This window comes from Podarcis tiliguerta, assembly GCF_965153285.1.
Source record: "Podarcis tiliguerta genome assembly, chromosome: 13".
Classification (NCBI taxonomy): domain Eukaryota; kingdom Metazoa; phylum Chordata; class Lepidosauria; order Squamata; family Lacertidae; genus Podarcis; species Podarcis tiliguerta.
In genome coordinates, this window is record NC_139546.1 from 49201664 (window position 1) to 49228092 (window position 26429).

At 46.9% G+C, this 26429-nt stretch overlaps 2 protein-coding genes across 19 annotated transcripts in view; both read right to left on the reverse strand.

The window, feature by feature from the left end:
• GUCY2D (guanylate cyclase 2D, retinal) overlaps positions 1–26429 on the reverse strand; it is an 81592-nt gene that overhangs the window by 37238 nt on the left and 17925 nt on the right. For 2 of the 6 annotated variants that reach the window (XM_083410096.1, XM_083410091.1), the window contains exon 1: positions 10192–11679. The gene's annotated coding sequence lies outside the window, so the exon portion shown is untranslated. Of the gene's footprint in view, positions 1–1427; positions 1584–2581; positions 3381–3674; positions 3822–3852; positions 4131–10191; positions 11680–26429 lie in introns of those variants that run through there. The other 4 variants (XM_083410093.1, XM_083410094.1, XM_083410092.1 and 1 more) reach the window with 4 other exon arrangements.
• The window catches only part of CNTROB (centrobin, centriole duplication and spindle assembly protein), a 39914-nt gene continuing 32933 nt past the window's right edge, over positions 19449–26429 (reverse strand). For 5 of the 13 annotated variants that reach the window (XM_083410179.1, XM_083410171.1, XM_083410176.1 and 2 more), the window contains exons 15-20: positions 25613–25776; positions 23474–23567; positions 21749–21877; positions 20883–21018; positions 20500–20578; positions 19449–20288 (exon numbers count right to left, since the gene is read on the reverse strand). In XM_083410179.1, coding sequence (XP_083266305.1) covers positions 20145–20288; positions 20500–20578; positions 20883–21018; positions 21749–21877; positions 23474–23567; positions 25613–25776 — 746 coding nt within the window. In that variant the 3' untranslated portion in view covers positions 19449–20144. Of the gene's footprint in view, positions 20289–20499; positions 20579–20871; positions 21019–21748; positions 21878–23473; positions 23568–25612; positions 25777–26429 lie in introns of all 13 variants that reach the window. The other 8 variants (XM_083410173.1, XM_083410175.1, XM_083410174.1 and 5 more) reach the window with 3 other exon arrangements.

Sequence of the window (26429 nt, forward strand, 5' to 3'; positions counted from 1 at the left end):
ATTCAGCAAGGCACAGCTTTCTTATGAAGAAACCACATGGATGTTTCTCTGGCTGAATCCCACTGAATGAAGATGCTTTTGATACAGATGAGTTTTCCACGCAAGACTAGAGTGGGTCCCAATCAGGCCTATTCTGGTCTCAAATCCGTGTCCTGAAATAGGCTGTGAAAATTACACCTTACTGTCCAGACGCTGTCTGCTTCTTCTGCCCCCTATCTTCCTCTACTCCATAGGTTGGACGGACAGCAACGACCATAATCCCTGACCACTAGTCATGCTGGCTGAGACAGAGGGGAGTCATCTGGAGGGTCAAAGCCTAGCCATACCTGCTCTACTCTCTCTTTCACACACACCATTTCAGAGGGTAAAACTTTCCCACCCCCTGCAACACAACGGCAAACATCACCTGTACATCTGCATCTTTGATGCATCTTTTATAGATACAGGGGTTAACTACACTGTTTCATGGAGGGTAAGGCTATCGGTGGCTACTAGCAATGACCACTGTGATGTATCCTCCTTGCCCGCAGACTGTCTCACCAGAGTGGTGCATGCTCCAGTTATCTCTTGCTTGGACTACTGCAATGCGCTCTATGTGGGGCTACCTTTGAAGGTGACCCGGAAACTACAACTAATCCAGAATGCAGCAGCTGGACTGGTGACTGGGAGCGGCGGCCGAGACCATATAACACCAGTCTTGAAAGACCCACACTGGCTCCCAGGACGTTTCTGAGCACAATTCAAAGTGTTGGTGCTGACCTTGAAAGCCCTAAATGGCCCAGTAGACCTGAAGGAGCGTCTCCACCCCCATCGTTCTGCCCAGACACTGAGGTCCAGCTCCGAGGGCCTTCTGGCGGTTCCCTCCCTGTAAAAAGTGAGGTAACAGGGAACCAGGCAGAGAGCCTTCTCGGTAGTGGCGCCCACCCTGTGGAACGCCCTCCCATCAGATGTCGAAGAGAAAAATAACTACCAAACTTTTAGAAGTTTTAGAAGTTTAGAAGTTTTTAGAAGACATCTGAAGGCAGCCCTGTTTAGGGAAGCTTTTAATGTTTATTTTAATATTCTGTTGGAAGCCACCCAGAGTGGCTGGGGAAACCCAGCCAGATTGGTGGGGTATAAATTTATTATTATTATTATTATTATTATTATTATTATTATTATTATTATTATTATTATTATCTCCACTGCTGGAGTCAGTATGCCTCTGAATGCCTCCATCCCTGACAGAAAATAGCAGCCCCTACCCATAAAGAGAAAAGGAGAGTTTCTAGACAGCCTTGAGCTCTGGCAACTCTTGCTTTAGAAAACAAATATGGACAACACAAATGCTCATCATCCCTAGATGGATGCGAAGGGGACCACGCAACTCCAGAGGGTCAAGTTACCCACAACTTCATGGGGCCTATAGGACAAAACTAACCAACCACCTTTTTTGTCCTGCACAGAAAATGCACCTCATTCATTTCCCCTTGGGGTTTACGCATCTGATGAGAAGGGGGTGCAGGCCTGACTGATCATATTTGCTCAGGGGAATAATGCATCACCGCCAGCACCACACAAACACAAACGTGGGTCATGCTGGCCAATGAACCCGCAATCATAGATATGAATATATGTATTAGTTACGTACCAGTTATTTTTATTGTTTCTGTAGCATGTGCTTTGGCTAGCTTAGTTTTGGGATCACTCGTGCAATTTGCTGCGCAGTAGCTTTCGCACAACGTAATTATTTTATTTTATCTGTTACTCACTCACAACCCAGAATTATGCATGGCTTTCTGAGACAGGCATGCCCAAGGACCAATCAGGAAGACGGTGCTTTAAGGCCCGGCCTCCGTGTTCTGAGGAGATCCCCCCCCCAAAAAAAAATACATTATTAATTTTCTACAATTTTTGCACATATAATAAATGTTTGCATAATAAACATTTATTTTGTTTTTTTAATTAAACAAAAACTGAGGAGATAATTTTGACAAGGAGACCTGTTTTAATTCCTTCGCGCTCTCAAAGGAGCGTCGCCCACAAGCTCCCTGACTAAAGCTGCTAACAAGGGCTTTGCTCGACCTTCAACGGCAAGGAGAAAACCAATTTTTACACAGCTTTGGAGCAGGGATAGTGTAAAAAAAACAAAAAAAACTGGCATGCCACACTCTCTCATGTTTCATAACAGTCCTCCTCTCATTCTCCTGGCACATTACACCTGCCATTCTGTACAAAGCGGTGTCCTGAAAAGATTAGGAGAAATGAGGCTTCTTATAGTAGAAACCTGAAACTATTTAAGATAAGATATTAAGATAAAGACTAAGTTAAGATAGAGGGAAGGAATTTGCTGATTAAATATTTGAACTGGAATACAGTGAGGGGAGGCGTGGGGAAGTCTGGGAAATAAGTAAATGCAAGGAATAATTATGAAAATGGAATTGTTTTTATTTGTTTTTTCTGTGTTGTTGTTTTTGTCTTTTTGTCTTTTCTTTTTTTGTTTTCTCTTTTTATGTAAAAACCCTAATAAAAATATTATTTAAAAAAAAAAATATTTAGATGTTGCACGGGGGGGGGGGGGGGACGGGACTATTTAAATCACCTCTTACAAGCCAGGCCCATTGTCTGTGGAGAAGAGGATCCTTCCTCTCCTTTGCAAGGGAAAATTGCATTTGTGCTGACAGGAAAATGGTGGCCAGAGGAACAGGGACGACGTCAAGCACAGTTTCGAAACACAAACCACAATGGATAAATTAGTCATATTTAAACCAACTGGGGCTGGGGAGATTTTGAGTGACTAGAAAAGTTCTAGTCAGGGCCGGCCTGCTCATGAGGCAGCCTGAAGCGGCTGCCTCAGGCGGCAGAATCACATGGGGCGGCACCCCTGCTCCCGCTCCAAGGGTCATGGCGGCAGCTTCTCCTGGCAAGATCTCTTAAGATTCCTAAGAGATCTTGCCAGAAGCCGCAGCAGGAGAAGTATGGGCACAGCACCACAGATGGGGGTCCTGCTTCCGGGGGTCAGTCCTGTCTCCCGCACTGGCCATGATGGCTTTGCTGCCAGCAGTCGTTGGTCTGGGAGCAAAGGCAGCGCCGACCTCTGATAAGCCCAAGTGCCCCAGTTAACTGGCCAGCAAGTTTTAAAATATACAGTGGGGTGTGTGTGTTTTTAATATAAGCACTTGTAAAAGGAGCAACTGCCATCTTAGAGGAGGAGGATGGAGGCCTTCCGCCTTCTCTCACACACATGAGGAAATAGGTCCTCTAAGATGCAACACCTTAAAAAACAAAGGAAGCACGGGTCTTGTTTCAAAACGGTTGTTTCCTCAAATGCAAATTAATTAATTGAGCCAAGTAAAGTATCTTTTGATCAGCTGGCAGCCCTAAAGACAAACAAAAAAACAACCCAAATCCAAACTGCATAATAATAAATAATAATAGATTTTTATTTATACCCTGCCCTTCCCGGTTCAGAAAACCGGGTTTACGGCGGCTAACAACAAATTTAAAGCACTTAAATGATGCAACAAAAAGCAGCATAAAATAAAGTATAAAACGTGAATAACAATAGTGCCACATCAGCTTGAAAACTGAAGTTCGTGCATGTGTAGATAATTAGGGCTACGTTTTCTAATTCCATCTGCAGCGCATAGGAAAATGAGAACAGAGTAGATTAGATATTATTATCCTGTGCTTACAATAAGCCCCTCGGGGGTCCGCCGGTTATGCTCTACTGATGCGGCAAATTACTGGAAGTCCCTTAACTTGGCAGGTTAAAGGTGGCGGCTCTGGCATGACCTATGGGGGAAAGGCATGTTTCATGCACAAGCCAGTCCAGACATGCATCTCTTTGCCTGTATGACTCAGCCGCCGCACCTTAAATCACCACAGATATATCACCTGCTGTCAACTCAGACCATAACACTTGCCCCGGGAGACAGATCACACATTTGACTGAGAGGCGTCAAGTGGATGAACAAATGAAGGGGGAAATTTCATTACTAGATTATTCAATTGCAGTCTGTGGCTTTATTAGGATCTATTTTTCAGGCCTTGAATCGCAGTCGGATTGCTTTAAGCGATGGAGCGTTTTGTAACTGGTTGGCAGAAATGAAGTTGGTAACGAAGGGTCTGCCTTTGGCATACAGTGGTACCTCAAGTTACATACGCTTCAGGTTACAGACTCCGCTAACCCAGAAATAGTGCTTCAGGTTAAGAACTTTGCTTCAGGATGAGAACAGAAATTGTGTGGTGGCAGCAGGAGGCCCCATTAGCTAAAGTGGTGCTTCAGGTTAAGAACAGTTTCAGGTTAAGAATGGACCTTCGGAACGAATTAAGTACTTAACCCGAGGTACCACTATACTTAAGATATATTCACTGCTTAAGGTCTTGTGCCTGGAAACAGACAACAGGAAACACCTTAAACCACAAAGAAACGGACTAAGAATATTGTGAGTGGACAGGAACAAGAATGGAAAATTTCCCACACGTGAACTATCCCTAAATTTATGAAGTAATGCAGTTGGCCTCTGGGCTGCTATATATCTGCAATCCATATGTAAGCTCAAGTTTGCCAAAAGCTTTTGACTGGCTAAAAGTAGAGTTGCCAAAAAAGTTGCTGAGCTTTTTCTAGGAAAAACGAACAGACATTTTGCTGATTTCCGCCGGTTAAATCCCAGACATTTGACAACCCTACTAATAGCCAACCTAGACAGCATTTTAAAAAGTAGAGACATCATCTTGCCAACAAAGGTCCGTATAGTAAAAGCTATGGTTTTCCCAGTAGTGATGTATGGAAGTGAAAGCTGGACCATAAAGAAGGCTGATCGCCGAAGAATTGACGCTTTTGAATTCTGGTGCTGGAGGAGACTCTTGAGAGTCCCATGGACTGCAAGAAGATCAAACGCATCCATTCTTAAGAAAATCAGCCCTGGGTGCTCACTGGAAGGACAGATCCTGAAGCTGAGGCTCCAATACTTTGGCCACCTCATGAGAAGAGAAGACTCCCTGGAAGAGATGCTGGGAAAGATGGAGGGCACAAGGAGAAGGGGACGACAGAGGACGAGATGGTGGGACAGTGTTCTCGAAGCTACCAGCATGAGTTTGACCAAACTATGGGAGGCAGTGGGAGACAGGAGTGCCTGGCGTGCTCTGGTCCAGGGGGTCACGAAGAGTCGGACATGACTGAACGACTAAACAGCAACTAATAGCCATCGCATGTGTCCTGATGGATGACTATAAGTATTTTACTAACCCCTGAGCGCATGATGCAATCAGCCCTCCAAGGCCACACATGTTCCCTATAGCTTCACTAAAGACTCTGTTTAGCATTTCCTATTTGGGACCTCCATCAGTAGACCCCGGGGCTAAATTTCACTCTCCCTAAATGGTGTCTTCGGGAGGGAAAGGAGAATACTGTGATGTGAGGGGTGGACATGGGGCAGTTTCTAAAAGCTTTATGTTTACCAAGGAATGGCAAGAGACAACAGATTAAAAGTTTAGGGAAGCTTTTAATATTTGATGCATTACGGTATTTTAATATTTTGTTGGAAGCCGCCCAGAGTGGCTGGGGAAGCCCAGCCAGATGGGTGGTGTATAAATAATAAATTATATTATTATTATTATTATTATTATTATTATTATTATTATACAGCAAAGGAGGGCTAAGGAGGCTAGTACACTGGTCTTCAACTGGTGGGTGGCGGTCTAATCTGAGGTGGCTGACAACAGCAGAACTACCACCATACAAATATATGGTGAAAATGGAGAAATAGGTCCTCAAAAGCAAGGACTGAAAATGCTGAAGACTGCTGTGCTTGTGGGAAGCAGACTTGGGCAACTGAATGAGAATCACTCCATGCATGCAAGCCCCATATGCCCTCTCCATGGGGAAATGACCAAAGTTCTGGAGAAAATCTTGCATGAAGTTGCACCAAACAGGTGGTAGGAGAGAGGAAAATGGCCGGCAGATCTTTCCACCACCGGCTGCCCTGTAACTCCTCCAAGAGGTTGTGCAGTCAGGTACACAACACATGTGGAGAAAATTAAGTAGGGTGGACATACAGTGGGCAGCTTGGCCATAAATTGTCCCAAGACATTGTGAAATGTGTTTGCCCTAGAGGGAAATCTTCTGAGCCACTACTGGAGATGGGACTGTTTTCACATAATCTTTTTGTTATGGGCCTTAATATTCAAAATGTATATGTAGCATAGTGTTTAAAGTCAAAAGATGTATCACAAGATGAGAAATCAACTTTCCTACTTTCTCCAAGACCCTTTGTAGATGAGAAATCTCTCTTTCTCTCTCTCTCTCTCTCTCTCTCTCTCTCTCTCTCTCTCACACACACACACACACACACACACACTATTGTGATAATACATGTGGGGTGGATGTTTGTTGCACCAATTTTGTGGGTAGCTATGGGATTAGGGACGCGGGTGGCACTGTGGGTAAAAGCCTCAGCGCCTAGGGCTTGCCGATCAAAAGGTCGGCGGTTCGAATCCCCGCAGCGGGGTGCGCTCCCGTTGCTCGGTCCCAGCGCCTGCCAACCTAGCAGTTCGAAAGCACCCCCGGGGGCAAGTAGATAAATAGGGACCGCTTACTAGCGGGAAGGTAAACCGCGTTTCCGTGTGCGGCTCTGGCTTGCCAGAGCAGCGATGTCACGCTGGCCACGCGACCCGGAAGTGTCTCCAGACAGCGCTGGCCCCCGGCCTCTTGAGTGAGATGGGCACACAACCCTAGAGTCTGTCAAGACTGGCCCGTACGGGCAGGGGTACCTTTACCTTTTATGGGATGGTACCTATGACATCATTGGAACAAGAAGTTCCACTTCTCCTAAGTTGACACTATCCAGAAGAGTCTAGGAGTTCATACCCTTTTATTTAATCTTCAAAAGGCAGAATGGAGGGGTGCCCTACAGCACTACACAACACCCCACAATTTCTAAAAAGAATGAACAACCAGCTACATACATATACAATTTTTTGGGGGGGGGGGTGATGTCTATCATATGTAGTGTACAGATATTTATCAGATAGTATAGTGCTACTTGGCTTTTCCAATTATGTTGTTGTTGTTGTTGTTGTTGTTGTTGTTGTTGTTGTTGTTAACCCGCCCTTCCCCTAAGGTCCCAGGGTAGGTTATATTTAAAACACAGTATTAAAAACATGTTTAGAAAGTACTTTTTAAATAGAAGTTATCTGAAAGGGCCAAAGGGAGGTCAAATCCAAATCTAGCCATGATTGTTTTCTAATGCAATTCTCTGGCAAATGCCAGGATATTAACCATCCTGGACCCTGTGATCAGGAGGCGATGCCTTGTCTGTGGTACCACCACTGGGGGTTGCCCTGAGTGCACTGTCACACGACAGAGCCTTCTTGGTGGGGGTTCCCTGCTTGCAGAATGCCCTCCCTGGTGAGGTGTGCCCATCTCCCTCATTATTGACTTTCAGGAGAAATCTAAAAACACCCGTTTCCTCAGGCATTTGACGCCTGAAATATGGCAATGCTGAAATCAGTGGCCGAGAGGATTTGATTGTTGTCAGAATGCTTTTAATTATTTTGTTTTTCTGATGATGTGTTTGCCTCCATGGGCTGCTTTGGGTAGAAGGGTGGGATATTAATTGAATGAAGAAAGAAAGAAAGAAAGAAAGAAAGAAAGAAAGAAAGAAAGAAAGAAAGAAAGAAAGAAAGAGTCAGAGTACCTTTTGCACTCCACACATGTATTCACCAATTTGAGAGACAGGCATTGATAGCCATCAACGCTCTTCCAGCATATTATCAGCTACACCAACTGGACACGAGTAGGATCAGAAATACCTCCTCCCAACACACACACGTATTAAGAGAGCAGGACCCAGTGGCGTAGCGTGGGTTGTCAGCACCCGGGGCAAGGCAAGTAATTTGCGTCCCCTAACCCGGGGCAAGGCAAGTAATTTGCACACACACCCCCACTGCACTGTCCCTCCCCCAGATAGTCCCTCGCTCTCTCTCCGCACCGCACCGCACGCCTGGCACCCTCCCCTCCCACAGTGGGCGGCGACCTGGCGGCTCGGATCGGATTCGCACAGCCAGCACTGCAGTGAGAGTGAGTGAGCCAGGTAGGGGCAGAGAGCTGTGAGTGCGAGTGCGCCCCCCCCAGATGTTGCGCCCGGTGCGGCCGGCCCCCCCTGCACCCCCCACGCTACGCCACTGGCAGGACCTCATGAATTTGCTTCTGCTTCCATGAGAGAGAGACCCTCACAACTCAGGCCATTTAATCAAATGCTAATAATCCCACACCTTTAAAAAAAACCCAAACACCACTCCCACCTGCAGAGGTATTATGAGTATACAAGGATTTTAGCCTTGCCTGCAGTGGAGATGCTGTTTTCCTGTATTCAGAGGGGTGTGGATTTGTAGGAGAGTCCTGACATCATCATCATCATCATCATCATCATAAATTTTATTTATACCCCTCCCTCCCCGGCCAGAGCCGGGCTCAGGGTGGCTAACACCAGTAAAATCACAATAAAAACATAATAGGGAAGGGGGGGAGGAACCAATTTAAAATACAGGTTAAGATGCAATTTAAAATGCAGCCTCATTTTAATAGTAGCCCATAGTTCAAAACCATAAGGGGAGGGAAACATAAGGGTCAGATTGAGTCCAAACCAAAGGCCAGGCGGAACAGCTCTGTCTTGCAGGCCCTGCGGAAAGATGTCAAGTCCCGCAGGGCCCTAGTCTCTTGTGACAGAGCGTTCCACCAAGTTGGGGCCAGTGCTGAAAAGTCCCTGGCCCTAGTTGAGACCAATCTAACCACCTTGCAACTTGGGACCTCCAAAGTGTTGTCATTTGTGGACCTTAAGGTCCTCCGCGGGGCATACCACATAGAGAACTCCCCACCAGTTGCCTGAAGTGGTGGAGTCTGGGAATGGCTTTGCCACTCGATTCTGCTGACTGTTTTAAACGAAGAGAATGTCCTGTGCAAAATAATTGCCGCTATTATATACAGTGATTTTTTCCTGGCCTCCCTTGCAAGGAATGCACACCTACATAAGGGAGTGTGGGAGGAACAGGATAGGAAAGGACTGCAATCCTGAATAAATTGGCTGCTATCACATGAACGAAAGGTAAAGAGTCACGGTGCATGTCTGCTACGTACAGGCTCCCCACAGAAGTGCCTTTAGCATCTTAGCTGCATAGCTTTCAGTGTGTGCTGAAAATGCACACCTCTTTATTCTGTTCTTTGGCGGTTTAGGTATTTTGCATTGCGGGGACCACCTCTTTCGTTGCATTTATACTGCTCTGTTGCATTTGGAACTGTTTACATGTTTGTTTGTTTGTTTGTTTGTTTGTTTGTTTGTAACGTAGAATTGTCTAATTTTAAAGTTGGAACAGATCCCAAGGGTCAAACCTCCTACAATGCAGGGATCACAACATGCAGTCCCCCATCCAAAAATAGTGTTATAATTGTATATTAGATTCTTGTAATCAGTCCTGGTGCCTTACTCTGAAGAACAGGTAAGAAATCTAATCAATAAATGAAATACTGCACAAAAAGAACAACAGAAAGATGAGAGACAACAAGCTTCAGACTAAAACAGACAAATCTGACACACACACACACACCCCAATTTTAAATCAAGCATATAATTTTATGCTCAGACAGAAACTACAAAACAAAGGGAAGGGGAAATATTTCTTTTAGTTGGTCCATCTCACATTTGGGGTTGGCTTCCGCTGGATTTAGCTTACTGGTCCCTCTTAGCAAGGCATCACCTCCCTTCTAAACCGCCTCTGATCCACATTCCAAGTGTGCTAGATAAATGGGGATACTTTCAGGGAGTTTTAATCCTCACCTCTGAGACCTTGTTTTACCCAGACCATTACGCTGGTGACATCAAAACAGCTCCTCCATTCTCTGCAAGAACCTCCCCTGCCCCATTGCATTTTGCTGCGGCTTCACTGCAGAGCGTGAAATGGGTACAATTTCAGTTACCTGTCCTCCAAACAGAGATAATAGCAGAGATCAAGATCTGTAGCAGAGGCATTCCTACACTTGGAGAACTAAAATGCCCATGACTTTTACAGCATTTGAGACTAGATCGTCATCACCAATATCGCAGGCACAGAAATCCCATGGAGAAATTGACTCCTGCCAATGCATAATAAAGTTTCCATCCATCCCCTTTTCTGCACTACGCAGGGAATACAAATCTTAATAGTTGCATTTACCTTTTCGCTTATTTGACAACCAGTCAAGCTGGACCCTGTCCCACCCTGGGTAACTTCCTCCGATGAAGCCCCAGGATGCCCAGAGCCGGGAGATCCCATTGAGCAGACAGAGTCCAACTCTTCCAATGATCAGAAGACCTTTGCATCCAGAGAGAGACCAGACCCCTGGAACATGTCTCTAGAGGTTTCCAAAGAAAGACTTTTGGGTTGGGTCCCTAACTCTTCTGGAGCAGAAGAACCATCTCTCAATTTGAGAGCAAAGACATTCAGGCTAGCTGGCAAAGGAGTGTGTGCCTAAGAGCCCAAAGTAGAGCTACTCATGAGTAAAGGGTTCTTGGGGAGAGAGTTCCCCACCCCCCCAAAAAAGTGACAGAAAAGTGCACTGGAAAGTGTGAGGTAACAGCCACTAGCTGACAAGGACTTGTAATCTTGGTGTCGCAAACCTCAGGATAAAAGTTCAGGAGGCATTGTATAACCTCTGCCCAAGTTTTGTGTGTGAACAGCATCAGCGTGAATGTTCAAGCATGGAAGCTCTCTCCTGTTGTTGTTGTTGTTGTTGTTTAGTCGTGTAGTCGTGTCTGACTCTTCGTGACCCCCTAGACCAGAGCACGCCAGACACTTCTGTCTTCCAATGCCTCCCGCAGTTTGGTCAGACTCATGCTGGTAGCTTCGAGAACACGGTCCAACCATCTCGTCCTCTGTCATCCCCTTCTCCTTGTTCCCTCCATCTTTCCCAACATCAGGGTCTTTCCCAGGGAGTCTTCTCTTCTCATGAGGTGGCCAAAGTCTTGGAGCCTCAGCTTCAGGATCTGTCCTTCCAGTGAGCACTCAGGGCTGATTTCCTTCAGAATGGATAGGTTTGATCTTCTTGCAATCCATGGGACTCTCAAGAGTCTCCTCCAGCACCATAATTCAAAAGCATCCATTCTTCGGCGATCAGCCTTCTTTTTGGTCCAGCTTTCACTTCCATACATCAGCTCTCTCCTAAATTCTGCTTTTCAGATTCCACTTACTCCTGACCGGTGTCAATGAATTTCTGACCCCCGTCTGTCATTGACCCAGGCACGGCGGGGTTTAACTTGCCCTCTCTGCCCAAGTTTTGACCCAGTTGGAGCAGAACACTATCAAAGTTCTTGTGAACTGGCTCGCTCTCACACACAAAGACAGAGATGTACGTATATACCAAGTTCTGAAATACAGGAGCATTTCAAGTTTAAAAGATGCAGCGTGTGACATCTGAACCTGAGAGCATTCTTTCTGGGTTCCAGGAATTATTTCCAAAATAAATATTTCAATCATACTTTGATAAGTTACGACACATTATTGTGCCGCGAATCTCTCGCACATGTCTTCACCTGTCAGCTACATTGGAGAGAATGCGTTTGGGAATAAGACGCATGGCAGAGACATTCCCTTGCAGCACTCTCTGCCCCTTCTGTGATATGTGTTGTGCCTGATGCTGAGGCCTTCTGCCAGATCTCTTCCTCCGCTTCATAGAATCATAGAATCATAGAGTTGGAAGAGACCACAAGGGCCATCGAGTCCAACCCCCTGCCAAGCAGGAAACACCATCAGAGCACTCCTGACATATGGTTGTCAAGCCTCTGCTTAAAGACCTCCAAAGAAGGAGACTCCACCACACTCCTTGGCAGCAAATTCCACTGTCGAACAGCTCTTACTGTCAGGAAGTTCTTCCTCATGTTTAGGTGGAATCTTCTTTCTTGTAGTTTGGATCCATTGCTCCGTGTCCGCTTCTCTGGAGCAGCAGAAAACAACCTTTCTCCCTCCTCTATGTGACATCCTTTTATATATTTGAACATGGCTATCATATCACCCCTTAACCTCCTCTTCTCCAGGCTAAACATGCCCAGCTCCCTTAGCCGTTCCTCATAAGGCATCGTTTCCAGGCCTTTGACCATTTTGGTTGCCCTCCTCTGGACACGTTCCAGTTTGTCAGTGTCCTTCTTGAACTGTGGTGCCCAGAACTGGACACAGTACTCCAGGCGAGGTCTGACCGGAGCAGAATACAGTGGCACTATTACTTCCCTTGATCTAGATGCTATACTCCTATTGATGCAGCCCAGAACTGCATTGGCTTTTTTAGCTGCCGCGTCACACTGTTGGCTCATGTCAAGTTTGTGGTCAACCAAGACTCCTAGATCCTTTTCACATGTACTGCTCTCAAGCCAGGTGTCACCCATCTTGTATGTGGTGCCTCTCACGATCCGAGAGCAGGGAACTTAGGCAATTGTAGACTCTGGAATTAATGGTCTTACTGGGGGTGGGGGTGCAGGCCTATCCGCCTTGGTTGCTCACTCTGTAGAGCGTGAGACTCTTAGTCTCAAGGTGGTGGGTTCGAGCCCCACATTGGGCCAAAGTTTCCTGCATTGTAGGGGGTTGGACTAGATGACCCTTGCGGTCCCTTCCAGCTCTATGATTCTATGATCTGCACCGAAGTCCCACTCTGGTGGCACCACAGGGAAAACAGATTCAACGGCAGGCAGGAATTCCCCCGACACACACTAAACAGGACAAGTAAAACTTTCAGTCTCTCAAAGGTTCTGGCTGAATGAATGAATGAATGATTTGGTACAGGAACACATAAGAGCAACAGGATCCCCTCTTGCTTCTCTCCCTACAGGAGTTGGCTTCTTCCTCTTAAAAGAAGAAGAAGAAGAAGAAGAGTTTGGATTTGATATCCTGCCTTTCACTCCCTTTAAGGAGTCTCAAAGCGGCTAACATTCTCCTTTCCCTTCCTCCCCCACAACAAACACTCTGTGAGGTGAGTGGGGCTGAGAGACTTCAGAGAAGTGTGACTGGCCCAAGGTCACCCAGCAGCTGCCGGTGGAGGAGCAGAGACGCGAACCCGGTTCCCCAGATTACGAGACTACCGCTCTTAACCACTACACCACACTGGCTCTTTGCTAAAAGCTTTAGCAAAAACTCACTGCTGGTGTCGGGAATAGTGAGCGGCAGAGCTGATGTTTGGAGGGTTATCAGAGAAGGAGGTGTGCCTCTGAACACCCACTGCTGGGAACCCCAAGTGGGGAAAGGGCTGTTTCCCTCAGGTCCTGCTGGCAGCCTTCTTAGGAATTATCTCGCTGGTCACTGTGAGAAGGGGACGGTGAAGCGGATGGGTCTCCATCCTGATCCCGTGGGGCTCTGAGCATGCTAATGGAATGCATCGAGTTTATAATCAAATTAAGGGCACTGGTAATAAAACCCTGCTTTAGCACCAGCCAAGCATGAATCAATCCTACTAGATCCAAGACAATCCCAATTATTAAGAGCACAGAGGCTGGTCAAAGACAGAGAAGTCAGAAGTCAAAATGGAGAATGTGATGACTGGGTGATGTATCTGGGGTGCTTTTGAGTGGGAGAAGGCATTTAACATGAAATTAGTGGGTGGACAAGTCTCTCAATTTAGTTTCTCTCTGTTTCTCATTTTCCAGTCTTCAGTACACATCTCCACGTTTGCAGGATATATTTTTTTTAAAGCCCCCACGAAAATTCACCAGCGTCTCGCCTAATACACATCTTTTTGTCAGCAATTCTTGCCCCCCAAATATAGTGAATTCTTATAACCAATTTCCTTTAACATGGTGCATTTCTGTATGCTATTTTCAGCAACACGTGAATGAATATGAACTTTCCCTCCTAAGACACACCTCTTTTTGGTTGGGGGAAAAAGCTATTGCAATATTCAGAGATGTGCAAATTCTCAAGGATAGCAGTCCTTTGGTTTGCATATTGTTGCATATTTCTTCCGCAGCCCTACAAAGAATCAAAAGATGCAGAAAGACTCAATAAAAAGATGGAGGGTTGATGAAGTGGGACATTCAAGATGAAGGAAAGTCATGTGGCTGAGAGGGACAGAGCAAAGTGAGGGGCACAGGGATATGGAAGAGAAAAATAACGGCTTTGATGAAAGGAGAAATCAGATTATTTTGATGGCTATCAGCAATGTAACGATTACAGGAATGGGAAGAATCACAGGAAAAGAATTCTGTTAAGGGACGGAGGACCAGAAGATTTCAACAGCATGGACTGGAACAGGAGACAAGGGAAATAAGAAGGAATGACTTGAGATTTCCAGCAGAAAACTCAACCGCCTCTCTCCTGTTGCCTCCACCTACTCTAAAAACCTGTTTCTTAACTATAAGAACCAAAGGGAGGCCACAGCCGGACAAGCACCTTTCAATACAGCTATTCCCCTTTAGAGTAAAGTGTTGGGGTACTCTTTGCCTGAATTTTCCTTTTCTTTTTAATGCTGCAAAGTCAGAAAGCACGCCCTCATAAACCGACCCTGCCGCTTCCACCCGTTGACTCAAGGCAAAATGGCCGGCTGTCAAGGTCTCTCTCTTCGAAGCAAATGGCGGGAGGTACAAACAAGCGCCATCGGTTGAGGCTTGTTCCTTGGTACCCCTAACTTTTAGGAGCCCAGCCACAAAGACAGAAGGTTAAGGCTCGTTTTCTGCTGGTCTGTGCTGAAACAGAACCACCTCCAAGTCCAAATGTGGTCTCACAATTATTTTCCAGTACCTGTCCAGAGAATGGTTAGAGTGGATTTCTATGTATAAAAAACTGGGAGGGGGGCATTCAATCATACAAGCTCCTGCATGCCACCTAAAATGGTATAATCCAGACCCACGGCGTTGTATCCAAATGCTGGCCCTAGTCAGAGCAGACCCAATGAAATCAATGGACATGACTCGCTTTGGTTCGTTGATTTCAATGGCTCTACTCAGAGTTAAAAGTTAGTTGGATACAGCCTAGACTGACCATCGCAGCACATGGGGACACAGCCAATTTTCACGGCAAAAGTGTGTTCTGAATGCCCCCCATGCAGAACGAGCCGCGAACTGCCTCTCTGCCACCTATGCTAATTCTCCTCCCAAGCTCCTCCTTCCTTCTGGAACGTTCCCAGCAAGAGAGATGGCAGCTATAGCGTTTAACCCTGGGACTCAAAAGTTATAAGGCTCTCTTGCACAGTTGCCTCCCCCACCTACAGATGAGCTTCTTACACGAAGCTCAGACAGGTGTGAGGGTTGGCTTAATCCCTTCTCCGCTTCCCCCAACATGACAGTTACAAGATCACGGCCGGGGAGACGGGGGGGGGGTAGGAAGAGAATTGAACAATTGAACTGTACTAGCTCCGGTCCAGCAGGACCTAGTCATGCTTTTTAGTCATCTCAATAAATCAGCAGAACTTCTAAATCCCATTTGTTTTAACGGGGCGAAAGTGTGACTTAACTTTGGCTGGTCCAAGCCCACCAACTGCATCTACCGACTTCTCCCAATCCCAACAGGCGAAAATGACCACTAGGGAGATTATCCCCGTTCCCATCCTATTCCAAAATATACAATGCCGGGCATCACATTTTCCATCACTGAGCCACATTCCTGCAGGATCCACGAAACACAATGTTCACTCTCTTCCGCCAAAGTCCCCTCCTTCAATTCTTGTCCCCTCTGGTTCCTTTTGGTCTACTCTCCCCCACCTGCTCATCACACACCTCCAAAGGCAATAAAAATCCCCCCCTCCTTTCTCTTTTACATGCTCCATTTTTCTCACAGCACCTAACATTGGACACTGCAACGAAACAGGCAAAGGAGCGGCCATGAGGAAAAGGAGGAAATTGAAGATATTCCATCTCCTGGTCTCCCTTGACTGAACTCTTGTCCCAGTCGTGAACCCTAAAAGCAGACCTTCTGTCACTCCCCCCCCCCCCACTGCTTTCTTGATTGGTTTAACCCACTAGGACATGGGCTAGGGGGACCACAAAGGATTTGGAGAGGGTTCTCGGTTCCTTCTCCAGCCCTGATCCAGGGACGCATGCCCACACCACACTCGTCAGCCTACAGGCACCACACTCTTACCAAGACTTGGTCCGCAAGCTACTTCCTCCAGCGCTTCCGAAAAACAGAAGCAAAAAAAAGTAATATTTCTATCCCAGCCGCTAAATCCGAGGGAGCGAAACGAAGACCAGGAACCCGATAGCGATGAAGCAACTCCAACAGAAGGCAAATGCCAAAAGTCAACCCCAGAGTTCACCATCCGTTTCAGGGACGCCGGCTTGGAGAAATGGGGTTTGCCCGGGCACCACAGAGCTCCTCTCCCCGCCCCAGATCTTCCCTGTGGGGCACAGGGAATACGGGGCACCGGCGGCCACTGGGTGCTGGGTCCCTCTCAAGTCCCAGAGCAACACAAGTGGAGCTGTAATACCTGGGCGTTCGTGATCTGTCAAGGCTGGTGCTTGGCGTGGGGGGAGCAGCGCGATCAGGAGGGGGAGGTGGCTGGATTTTTGTTTTTTTTATAAACCCATAATCCACGTTCGCTGTCTCTTACAGCTAATCAGATTAGGTTCTCATGGAGGGGGAAGGTGGAGGGAGGGAGAGGCCATGACAGCCATGTGTCCATGGGTGCCTGGGGAGGGGGGGGGGGCGAGGTTTGCAGTCCACAGCCTGGGAGTTTCAGATGTGGCAAGATGAGAGCATCTTGGGATGAAAGGTGGTTGTAAGAGCAGAGTGTGTGAAGTTAAGTGTGCATAGTTAAGTGTGCTGGGGGGGGGGGGCATGTGCAAAGGATGGGGTGCTGGTGTGAATTTGGGGAGGAGGAAAAGGAGAGAGAGAGGGGCGAAGGCTCACACAACAGGAAGCGGGGCAATGCAACAGGAGACAGTCTCCAATCCACAGCGATGACCAGGACATTTTGAGAAGAGGACTCCGGCAGGTGAATACTTCTTTCCTTTGCATAGCAACCCAAGGAAGGCTTGGAGGATAACAGAGCCCGAAAACGCTCTAGCCAGGACATCAGAGTTGTCTTGCTCGTGTGTTCTGCGCAAACGAAGCAACAACTGACAAGCACTGAGGGGGTTAACAGAGATGTCAAAGGAGGTAAAGGGTAGTTAACGGAGGCAAGGACAGGCGGGAAGCAGTGATGAAGCACAGGTAAGAGATTTTGCAATCTGGAAGCCACCTGGGTTGCAAAAGCCTTGGGATGTTGCTGGTGCCTCTGTGGCTTGGCTGACAACACTGCTGGCTGTAGGGATGGGGCGTGGGGCTGATGTGTGGAGCCCCACCACCTCTGGGGTAGCTTCTTACGACTTCTATCATACGAGGAGGGGGGGTGCTTCAAAGGAAGAGCCTGGGAGGTCTGCATTTAAGAGCAGCTATGTTTGAAAGCAGACCTGCAAAAAGCACTCAGAACAGGTAGGCGGCATTTGCACCAAGAAGACCTGGGAAAGTGTGGGCCATGTGAATTATGTTGCTTTCCATGGAGAACGGCCAAGGCTCCGACTGCTTAAAGACTCTTAGGATGGGAACTGTGAACTCCTCCCTGGAGTCACCAAGCAGCAACAGAACAAGGAGGAAGGCAAAAGGAAGTTTTTTTTCTGCTCTGGCATCCAAGAAAAGGTTTCCTGAAATTTACAGAGCCCCACTTGTAAGCAAGTGGGGGAGATGCACAGGGAAAGAACTGTGGGGCAGCCAGCCTTATAGCTAAGAACAGACTTCATTTATATATATATATATATATATATATAATTTTTATTCAGTTTTCCAATAAAAAATTAATACAATTCATACATCTTTTTTACATCCGTTCTCTTTTTTTTTACTTCCCTCAACTTGACTGATACTCCTTCCCTTCTTAATTTCTTACACATTTCTAAAACCTTCCATCTATTATTTTTGTAAATTAAATCTTGTTTTACTCATATTCTAACATTTCTTTTTACAGAGCTTCATTAAGGCTTACAAGCGTTATTTGTTTTTCACTTAGTTTGTGCATATACTCTGTAAACTTTTCCCAATCTTCTGTAAATCTCTGATCTCGTTGATTTCGGATCCTTCCTGTCAGTCTATCAAGTTCTGCATAGTCCGTCATCTTCATTCTCCATTCTTCTAATGTAGGTAGCTCCTCTTGCTTCCATTTCTGAGCCATTAATATTCTCGCTGCTGTCACTGCATATAAAAATAACTTCCTGTCTTTCTTATTTATCTCGTTCCCTGTAATACCGAGTAAGAGCGCTTCTGGTTTCTTAACAAGCTAAGAACAGACTTCAGGGAAGCCTCCTCTCACCTCTAGGCATCCAGCACGGACCTCTTTTTTTGCTCTAGGAAATGCCAATTAGAGCAATAAAGTCTTCTGGAATTGAAGTCTCCGGTGTTTAGAGGAAAGTGTGCTATCTACCCTGGCTAAACACGTTGCACATGCTTGTTGATGTGGTATTTATTTGGAGGGAGGGCACACACTGAAATGACAGCAGGGAATATGTGCGCTCGCCCTTGTGTCTCTCACACACAATCTTGCACCCACTGGTGAGAATGCCTGTGGGTTAAACCACAGAGCCTAGGACTTGCCGATCGGAAGGTCGGCGGTTCGAATCCCTGCGACGGGGTGAGCTCCCGTTGCTCGGTCCCTGCTCCTGCCAACCTAGCAGTTCGAAAGTACATTAAAGTGCAAGTAGATAAATAGGTACCACTCTGGCAGGAATTTAAACGGCGTTTCTGTGCGCTGCTCTGGTTCGCCAGATGCGGCTTAGTCATGCTGGCCACATGACCCGGAAGCTGTACACCGGCTCCCTCGGCCAATAAAGCGAGATGAGCGCCACAACCCCAGAGTTGGCCACGACTGGACCTAATGGTCAGGGGTCCCTTTACCTTTAAAGCATAAAAGACGGCTGTGTATATTCCAGGACTGCGAGAAAGGCTGAATTTCACAAATGTCATCGGAACTGAACTAACCACCTGCAGAAACAGCATCTTTTGGTCTCCCAGGAATTCTGCACCCCAAATTTCTTTTGGGGCAGGAAAAACTTCAAGGATTCCAACAGAAATGTTGCCATGGGAAGGAAAGAGGTTGGGTCTTTGCTTAATGTCAACAGATACTGCAGAGGGAAGGTAATGCCATGAGCAGGGAGGAGAATAGCTCTATTGAGAGCCAGTGTGGTGTAGTGGTTAAGAGCGGTAGACTCGTAATCTGGTGAACCAGGTTCGATTCCCCGCTCCTCCACATGCAGCTGCCGGGTGACCTTGGGCCAGTCACACTTCTCTGAAGTCTCTCAGCCCCACTCACCTCACAGAGTGTTTGTTGTGGGGGAGGAAGGGAAAGGAGAATGTTAGCCGCTTTGAGACTCCTGAAGGGGAGTGAAAGGCGGGATATCAAATCCAAACTCTTCTTCTTCTTATTATTATTTCCTTTGACGGTGGCAGGAAGCCAAACAGAGAGAAAGAGAGAGAGATACGGAAACGGATTGCTCAATATTCCTTTATTTTAGAAAATAATAACAGTGATAATACAAAAATAATTAACTGTGCAAAAAGAGAGTCACACTGCAAAGCCAGGTGTGTCTAAAACAGCACACTCAGAACAAAGCACTTAAAACATCAGGATGCAGCATGTTGGGAAAGAGGCCCAGAAAGGTTTCGTTAAGGCAGGGAAGGCCCCTCGCCCGCTGCAACCTCCTACATGCACAACGGCAACCAAGCTGCTTTGACGGGGGAACCAGGTTGCCTTGAATCATCGGCCTCCTCTCTCCAGAGAACGAAATGGCTGAAGTTGACTTGAGGAAGGGAGGTGGGGAGGAGGAGTGACAGATGCAAAGGGCACTGAGCCCAGCGAGGGCCGTCGCCTTTCGCTGGAATAAGAAAAAGGAGGAGCTGGTTTTCCTGCCACCCCAAGTCTCTCAAAGCCGCAGGGTTTAAGAGAAGGTTTTGTTTTCCCAAAAAAAGCAAACCCACAAAATCCAACACGCACATTCCGTTTTTTAAAAGGCAACATTTTAGACTCCAGGTTGGAGCAAATGGTTGGAGGGTAAAGCTGGAGATTGAGGTGGGGGCTTTAAATCAAAGAGCGGCTCCCAGACACCCCACCAGATGCCCAGACAGGTCAGGAAAGGAGGGGGGGAGGTCAGTGTGGCAAGGAATAAATAGTCCAGCTGCGCCAAATATCATCGCCACACGCCGCCGCCGCCTCCTCTGCTGTTGCGAGGGTTCAAGGCAGGCGTGCTGGAGGGCTTCTTCCCAGCTTTGGCGGCGGCCTGGGGTCTCTCGCGCCCAAACCCCGAAGCACCCACGCGGCGTGCAGAGGCCATCTGAAGAAGGAAGAGGGGGTGAGTGACAGTGGCTTTTGACAGACGCCCGTTCCTCGACATTGACAGACCAAAACCTCCTATAAGATTTAAGCTTTCTGCTCCCTGGTTCGTTAACCTGCCTCCCCACCCCTTCTCCTCCGTTCCTGAAAATTAAAGAGCAACACCTACCTCAGAATTTCTCCCACCCCTTCCGAAAGAATGGCGCACGTACCTCTTTCCTCATGGCCTCAATCAGCTTGGGGTTGGGGTTCCGGCGCGCTTGCAGATTTGCATCGCCTTTGGCATCTGTCCTGAAGCAAAAACACCCCCAACAAAAGGCAAAAAAAAAGGGGGAAGAAGATGGGAATGCGGCTTCAGAACAGAACCCAGGCATCCTGCCCCCGCCGCCCACCAAAATCCTGTACAATGAAATTCAGGCCCCTTCCATAAAAAACCAGGAAACCCTAAAGCATGTCTCTTTCCTCTGCCCCGCAGCGCAGAGGGCAACATTTTTTTGAGGAGCCCTGTCCAAATCCTGCCAACCCCCCCCCCCCAAAAAAGAGGTTGTTCTCAGGAAAATACACCCCCCCCCCCACACACACACCTCAGCCTTACCCATTCTGGCCTATCTCACGCAAGTATTTATACAGGTCCTCTGGAGACGGCACAGCCCTGCCTTTGGCCTGATGGTGCCTCAGCAGGCGTGAAACTTCAGCGACCTGCTTTGGGGACAGGATCCCACCCTCGTGGGCTGCGGAGGAAAAAAAGGGGGGGGGAAAGATCAGGGAATGGGCCCACAGAATTCATGCTAGAGGGATATCCACTGCCTCTCATGGGATGGCTAGACACCAGGGTTTTGCCTTGGGTGTAAAGAAGAAGAGTTTGGATTTGATATCCCGCTTTATCACTACCCTAAGGAGTCTCAAAGCGGCTCACATTCTCCTTTCCCTTCCTCCCCCACAACAAACACTCTGTGAGGTGAGTGAGGCCGAGAGACTTCAGAGAAGTGTGACTGGCCCAAGGTCACCCAGCAGCTGCATGTGGAGGAGCGGGGAATCGAACCCGGTTCACCAGATTACGAGTCCACTGCTCTTAACCACTACACCACACTGGGACAGGGCTGCTTCTGGGTTCAAGCAGCCTGGACTGGCCTGGCCTACCTAAAGGTAAAGGTAAAGGTACCCCTGCCCGTACGGGCCAGTCTTGACAGACTCTAGGGTTGTGCGTCCAGCTCACTCAAAGAGGCCAAGGGCCAGCGCTGTCCGAAGACACTTCCGGGTCACGTGGCCAGTGTGACATCGCTGCTCTGGCGAGCCAGAGCCGCACACAGAACGCCGTTTACCTTCCCGCTAGTAAGCGGTCCCTATTTATCTACTTGCACCCAGGGGTGCTTTCGAACTGCTAGGTTGGCAGACGCTGGGACCGAACAGCGGGAGCGCACCCCACTGCGGGGATTCGAACCGCCGACCTGGCCTACCTACCTTTGAGCAAAGGTACTTTGGTTTTGTGGACGGCAGTACTGCTGGGCTGCTGGATGTGAATGGTGCTGGCAGACGGCTGGGCCGGATCCCACAGGGCTGTGGACCGTTCGTGGTAGGACAGCGACGTGCCTGGAAAGGAAGCCGGGAAGAGTTTGAGCACTGGTTCTTTATTTACTCAGAACACTTGCACCCAGGTCTTCGGCCAAAGAAGCAGTCCCCACCCGCGGGCTTACAGTCTAAAAAAGCAAAGCAAAAGCCCGCCACTCGCAAGGTAAAGGCAGCAGGGAGGGAAGAGGAAAATCAAAATGGAAAGTCAGCAACTGGTTTATAAACACTTGTTGCAATGATGACTGGTTGGCACAGCTCAGGAGCAGAAGGTGCCTCTGGCAAAGCCGGTGAAATGAGCCCCCTGAGCGCTGTCTCCCCCCACTGCAGCAACCGGATGGCGGCTGTGAGAGGGAGAGACCCACAGAATGCAGGAAGGTGGAAAGCTGCCTTGTTCAGAGTCTGAATAATTGGTCTCTCTAGATCAGAACTGTCTCTGCTGACTGGCGGAAGCTCTCCAGGGTATTGGTCTCAGAGCAGGGGTCGAGAAAGATCGCTAGCAGCAGTCCAGTGCTCTGCAAACCCCAAACGCCCTTCCAGCCACTGCCTTGGACATGCCAGCGACCACCACCCATAGGGAGATGCGCCACCCACAGGTGTTAAGGATATAGTTCCGTTCCACCTTAAAAGGGAACAGGCAGGACTGTTGTGTGTCACATGCCTGTTTACTTCCGGCACTTGCTGGGAACTTCCGTTTTGTATATTGCTTTTGCTTCCTGCTGTTTTGCTGGAGACGAAGGGAAGCAGACATGTTTTCCTTTGTTCCTGAACTATGCTGAATAAAATGCTGTACATTATGCTTACACATTTCTCTGTCCGCCTCTTCTGCTGTGAGAAGATTTACACACTCTGCTGATAGAGCGTGCACGGGTCTCTATTTTTTTATATATATATAATATTTATTAGAAGTTTTATAGTTACAGAAAGAAAGTATGAGAGAGAAAAAAGCAATAAAAAATTAACAAACAATACATCAAAAATAGAAAGAAAAAACAGCACATCAAAACAACAAGAAAAAACAAAAACATTTAAAAACACATCCAAATTCCATATCTTTATCTTTCATTTACTTGTTTCCTCGACTTCCTCACACCTCCCTTTTTGTATTCTAGTTCAAATTAGCTAATTCAGCAAATCCTTTCCCTCTTTCTCAATTTTTTGTTCTATAATTTATCTTAACACAATCTAACTTTAAATTTTCCACTTTAGCCCATTAACAATCAGCTTTTGCTTAATTCTTTATAACATTTCTGCTAAAACCATATAACTTCATTCCAGTATTCTTCTAACATTCATTAATTTTGCAATGTTTCTGTAAATATACTTTAATTTTTTCCCAATCTTCTTCCATCGACTCTTCTCCCTGGTGAGCGTGCACAGGTCTCTAAACGTATCTGAGGCTCGCGTCGCTGATAGATGCTGTTCCAAGGGAGACCGGCTGCCGGCCGGTGGCTGGAGCCAGCTGGGAGCCTGCCTGATGCCCCCATCTTCCCAGCAGTATCCCAAGAACAGGTGGGCGCAGTGAGGGGTTGGGGAGCAAGCGAGGGACAGCCATTAGCCACAAGAGGACCACAGAGCTCCCTTGTGCAGAAGGAGAAGGGGCCTGGGACCTGCTCTTACCGATCTGCGTCTGGTTCGCGGCAGGTGGTGGGCTGTCCGTGGAGACTCCTTCCTGCTTCTGCGCAGCAGTTTCATATGCAGAGCGGTCCAAAATCTGGAGAGGGGTGAGGAGACAGGAGTTAGGTGTGCATCCTTCCCTCCCTCCCTCCTACACACTCATCTCCTCCTTGGCCAAAGGAATCAACAAGGAAGCGGTCAAGCTTCCGAGGTTACTCTCCTAAGACGTTTACTGTATTTTTTGCTCTATAGGACGCACTTTTTCCCCTCCAAAAATTAAGGGGAAGTGTGTGTGCGTCCTATAGAGCGGATGCAGGCTGCGCCGCTAAGCCGAAAGGCAGAACAGGGAGACGGAGCGCTGCGGAGGGCTCCGTCTTGCTGTTCTGGCTTGGGGATGGCTGGGTGCAAAGCCTCTCCAGGGCAGCGGGGTGCCTTCACCCCGCTCTCCTGCAGAGGCTAGCAAGGCTGTTCCCAAGCCAGAACAGCGAGACGGAGGGCTCCGTCTTGCTCTTCTAGCTTGGGGACGGCTGCGCGCAAAGTCTCTGCAGGGCAGCAGGGCGCTGCGCTCCAAAGGCTTCAGGGATCTTTGATGATGGGGGTGGGGGGAAACAGCGCTTCCCCCCACCGCCAGCTCCACACGCTCGGGTGAATGCACCTTGAACGCACCTTGTTTTAGAGGGGGAGAACAAGGAAAAAAAAAATTTTTCCCTGTTCTCCCCCTCCTATGGTCCGGTGCGTCCTATGGTCCGGTGCATCCAATAGAGCGAAAAATACGGTATGCTACAGAAATAATTCTGTGTAAAAAAGAGCTACTATCAGGATTCTGAAGTTAAGTACAGTCGTACCTTGGTTTTCGAACAGCTTAGTTCTCAAACGTGTTGGCTCCTGAACGTCGCACACCCGACGTTTGGAAGCCGAACGTCCGACGTGGCTTCCAATTGGCTGCAGGAGCTTCCTGTAGCCTATCAGAAACCACGCTTTGGTTTCCGAATGTTTTGGAAGTTGAATGGACTTCCAGAATGGGTTCCATTCAACTTCCAAGGTACGGCTGTATTATAAAAGGATGCAAGCCACATACTGCATACCCTCCAACATTCCTCAGATGAAAATAGGGCATCTCTCTCTCTCTCTCTCACACACACACACACACACACACACAGAGAGAGAGAGAGAGAGAGAGAGAGAGAGACACTCTCCTTGGCCCCCCATTTTTATTTTTTTTAAAAAAATAATATTTATTACTTTTCCAACAATTTAAACATTACAACAACAAAAAAGAAAAAATAGACAATACAATACAAAGACACTAACACTAACACATCAAACTAACAAAACAAAAACAATTTAAAACACATCAAACAATTTCAATATCTTATCTTCCATTCACTTATTTCAACGACCTCCTCACACCTCCCTTTTTTGTGTTCCACTTCTATTAATTGTTTCAGCAATTCCTTTCCATCTTCCTCTGTTTTCTATCCTATAATCATCTTAACACATTCTAACCTTATTTTTCCCTTAACACTCTATTAGTCTATTTATACTTAATTCCTTATAACATTTCTGCATTTTTATGTCCCCTCCTGTCCCCACAGAGCATTTCCTATCAGAAGAAGGGTGAGGGCCTCTACACCAAAATGATGCATTTCAAATATTGCAAAATTAATGAATATTAGAATGATGTTGGATTGAGGTTAAGGGGTTTTTAGTAATCATGTCATGAAGGAATATGCAAAAACGGATTGTTAACAGGTGAAAATTTAAAGTTATAATATATTAAGATCAAAGATAAGGATAAAGGAAAAGAGGGAAAGGATTTGCTGAATAAATAAATTGAACTGGAATACAAAGAGGGGAGGTCCAGGAAACAGGCAAATGTAAGATAAGTTATGAAAGATTGAACTGTTTTTAATTGTTGTTGTGTGTTTTTTTTGTACCTTTCTTCCCCCCCCCCCCCGTGTAATGTTTTGAAAAATCTTAATAAAATATTATATAAAAAAACAAAATGATGCATTTCAAGATGAGAAGGCTTGATCTGAAATCAGCCCAGCCTGCAAGGAAGGACTCCATCATCGCAGTTCCCTCCCACTCCTACAGACTGAAAAGAGAAAGAGCAGAGATTAGGATCACGGCAACACACACCAATCGCAAGTAGTAATTCAAGTCGGGCTGAGGCACTTGAGCTCCACCCTCCAAACTGCTCTGCTGGAGGGTCTCTGCCTCGTTGCCTGCTGCCTCGGTCACGGTCTCATCTGTGTCATCTGTGAAGGGGTGCTCCGCCAGGTTATCAGGGTGGAAAGCCAGACCTGAAGCAGGCGAGAGAGAGACAGAAACAGAGAAATATGGGAGGCCCGGGTTTAAATATCTGCTCAGTTGCAAAAGCCCACTGTAGGCAAATCACTTGCCGCTTTCAGTCCCCTTGCATTTTAACTTTCTTTTTTTTTAACCACCAATTTCCAGGTAAAATTCACACATGCATGCGGAAATGACTGGCAGAATCCGAGACCAGGGAGAAGAGTCAGTGGAAGAAGATTGGAAGAAATTTAAAGACTATTTACAGAAACACTGCAAAATTAATGAATGTTAGAATGATGCTGGATTGAACTTAAGTGGGGGTTTTTTAGCAGCAATGTTAAGGAATATGTAAAAATGGATTGTTAACGGGTGATAAGTTAAAGCTAATATATTAAGATAAAAGATTAAGATAAAGTTAAAGAGGGAAAGGATCTGCTGAATTAACCAACTGAACTGGAATACAAGAAGGGGAGGTGTGAGGAGGTCAGGGAAATAAGTAAATGAAAGATAAGATACGGAAAGACTGATTTGTTTTTAACTGTTTTTATTTTGGTTTTTTTTTGTTTTTTCTAATTTTTGTAATGTGTTGAAATGTCAATAAATATCTTAAAAAAAAAAAATTCACACATGCATGTCAGGGATTCTTCAGCTGTGATCTCTGCAC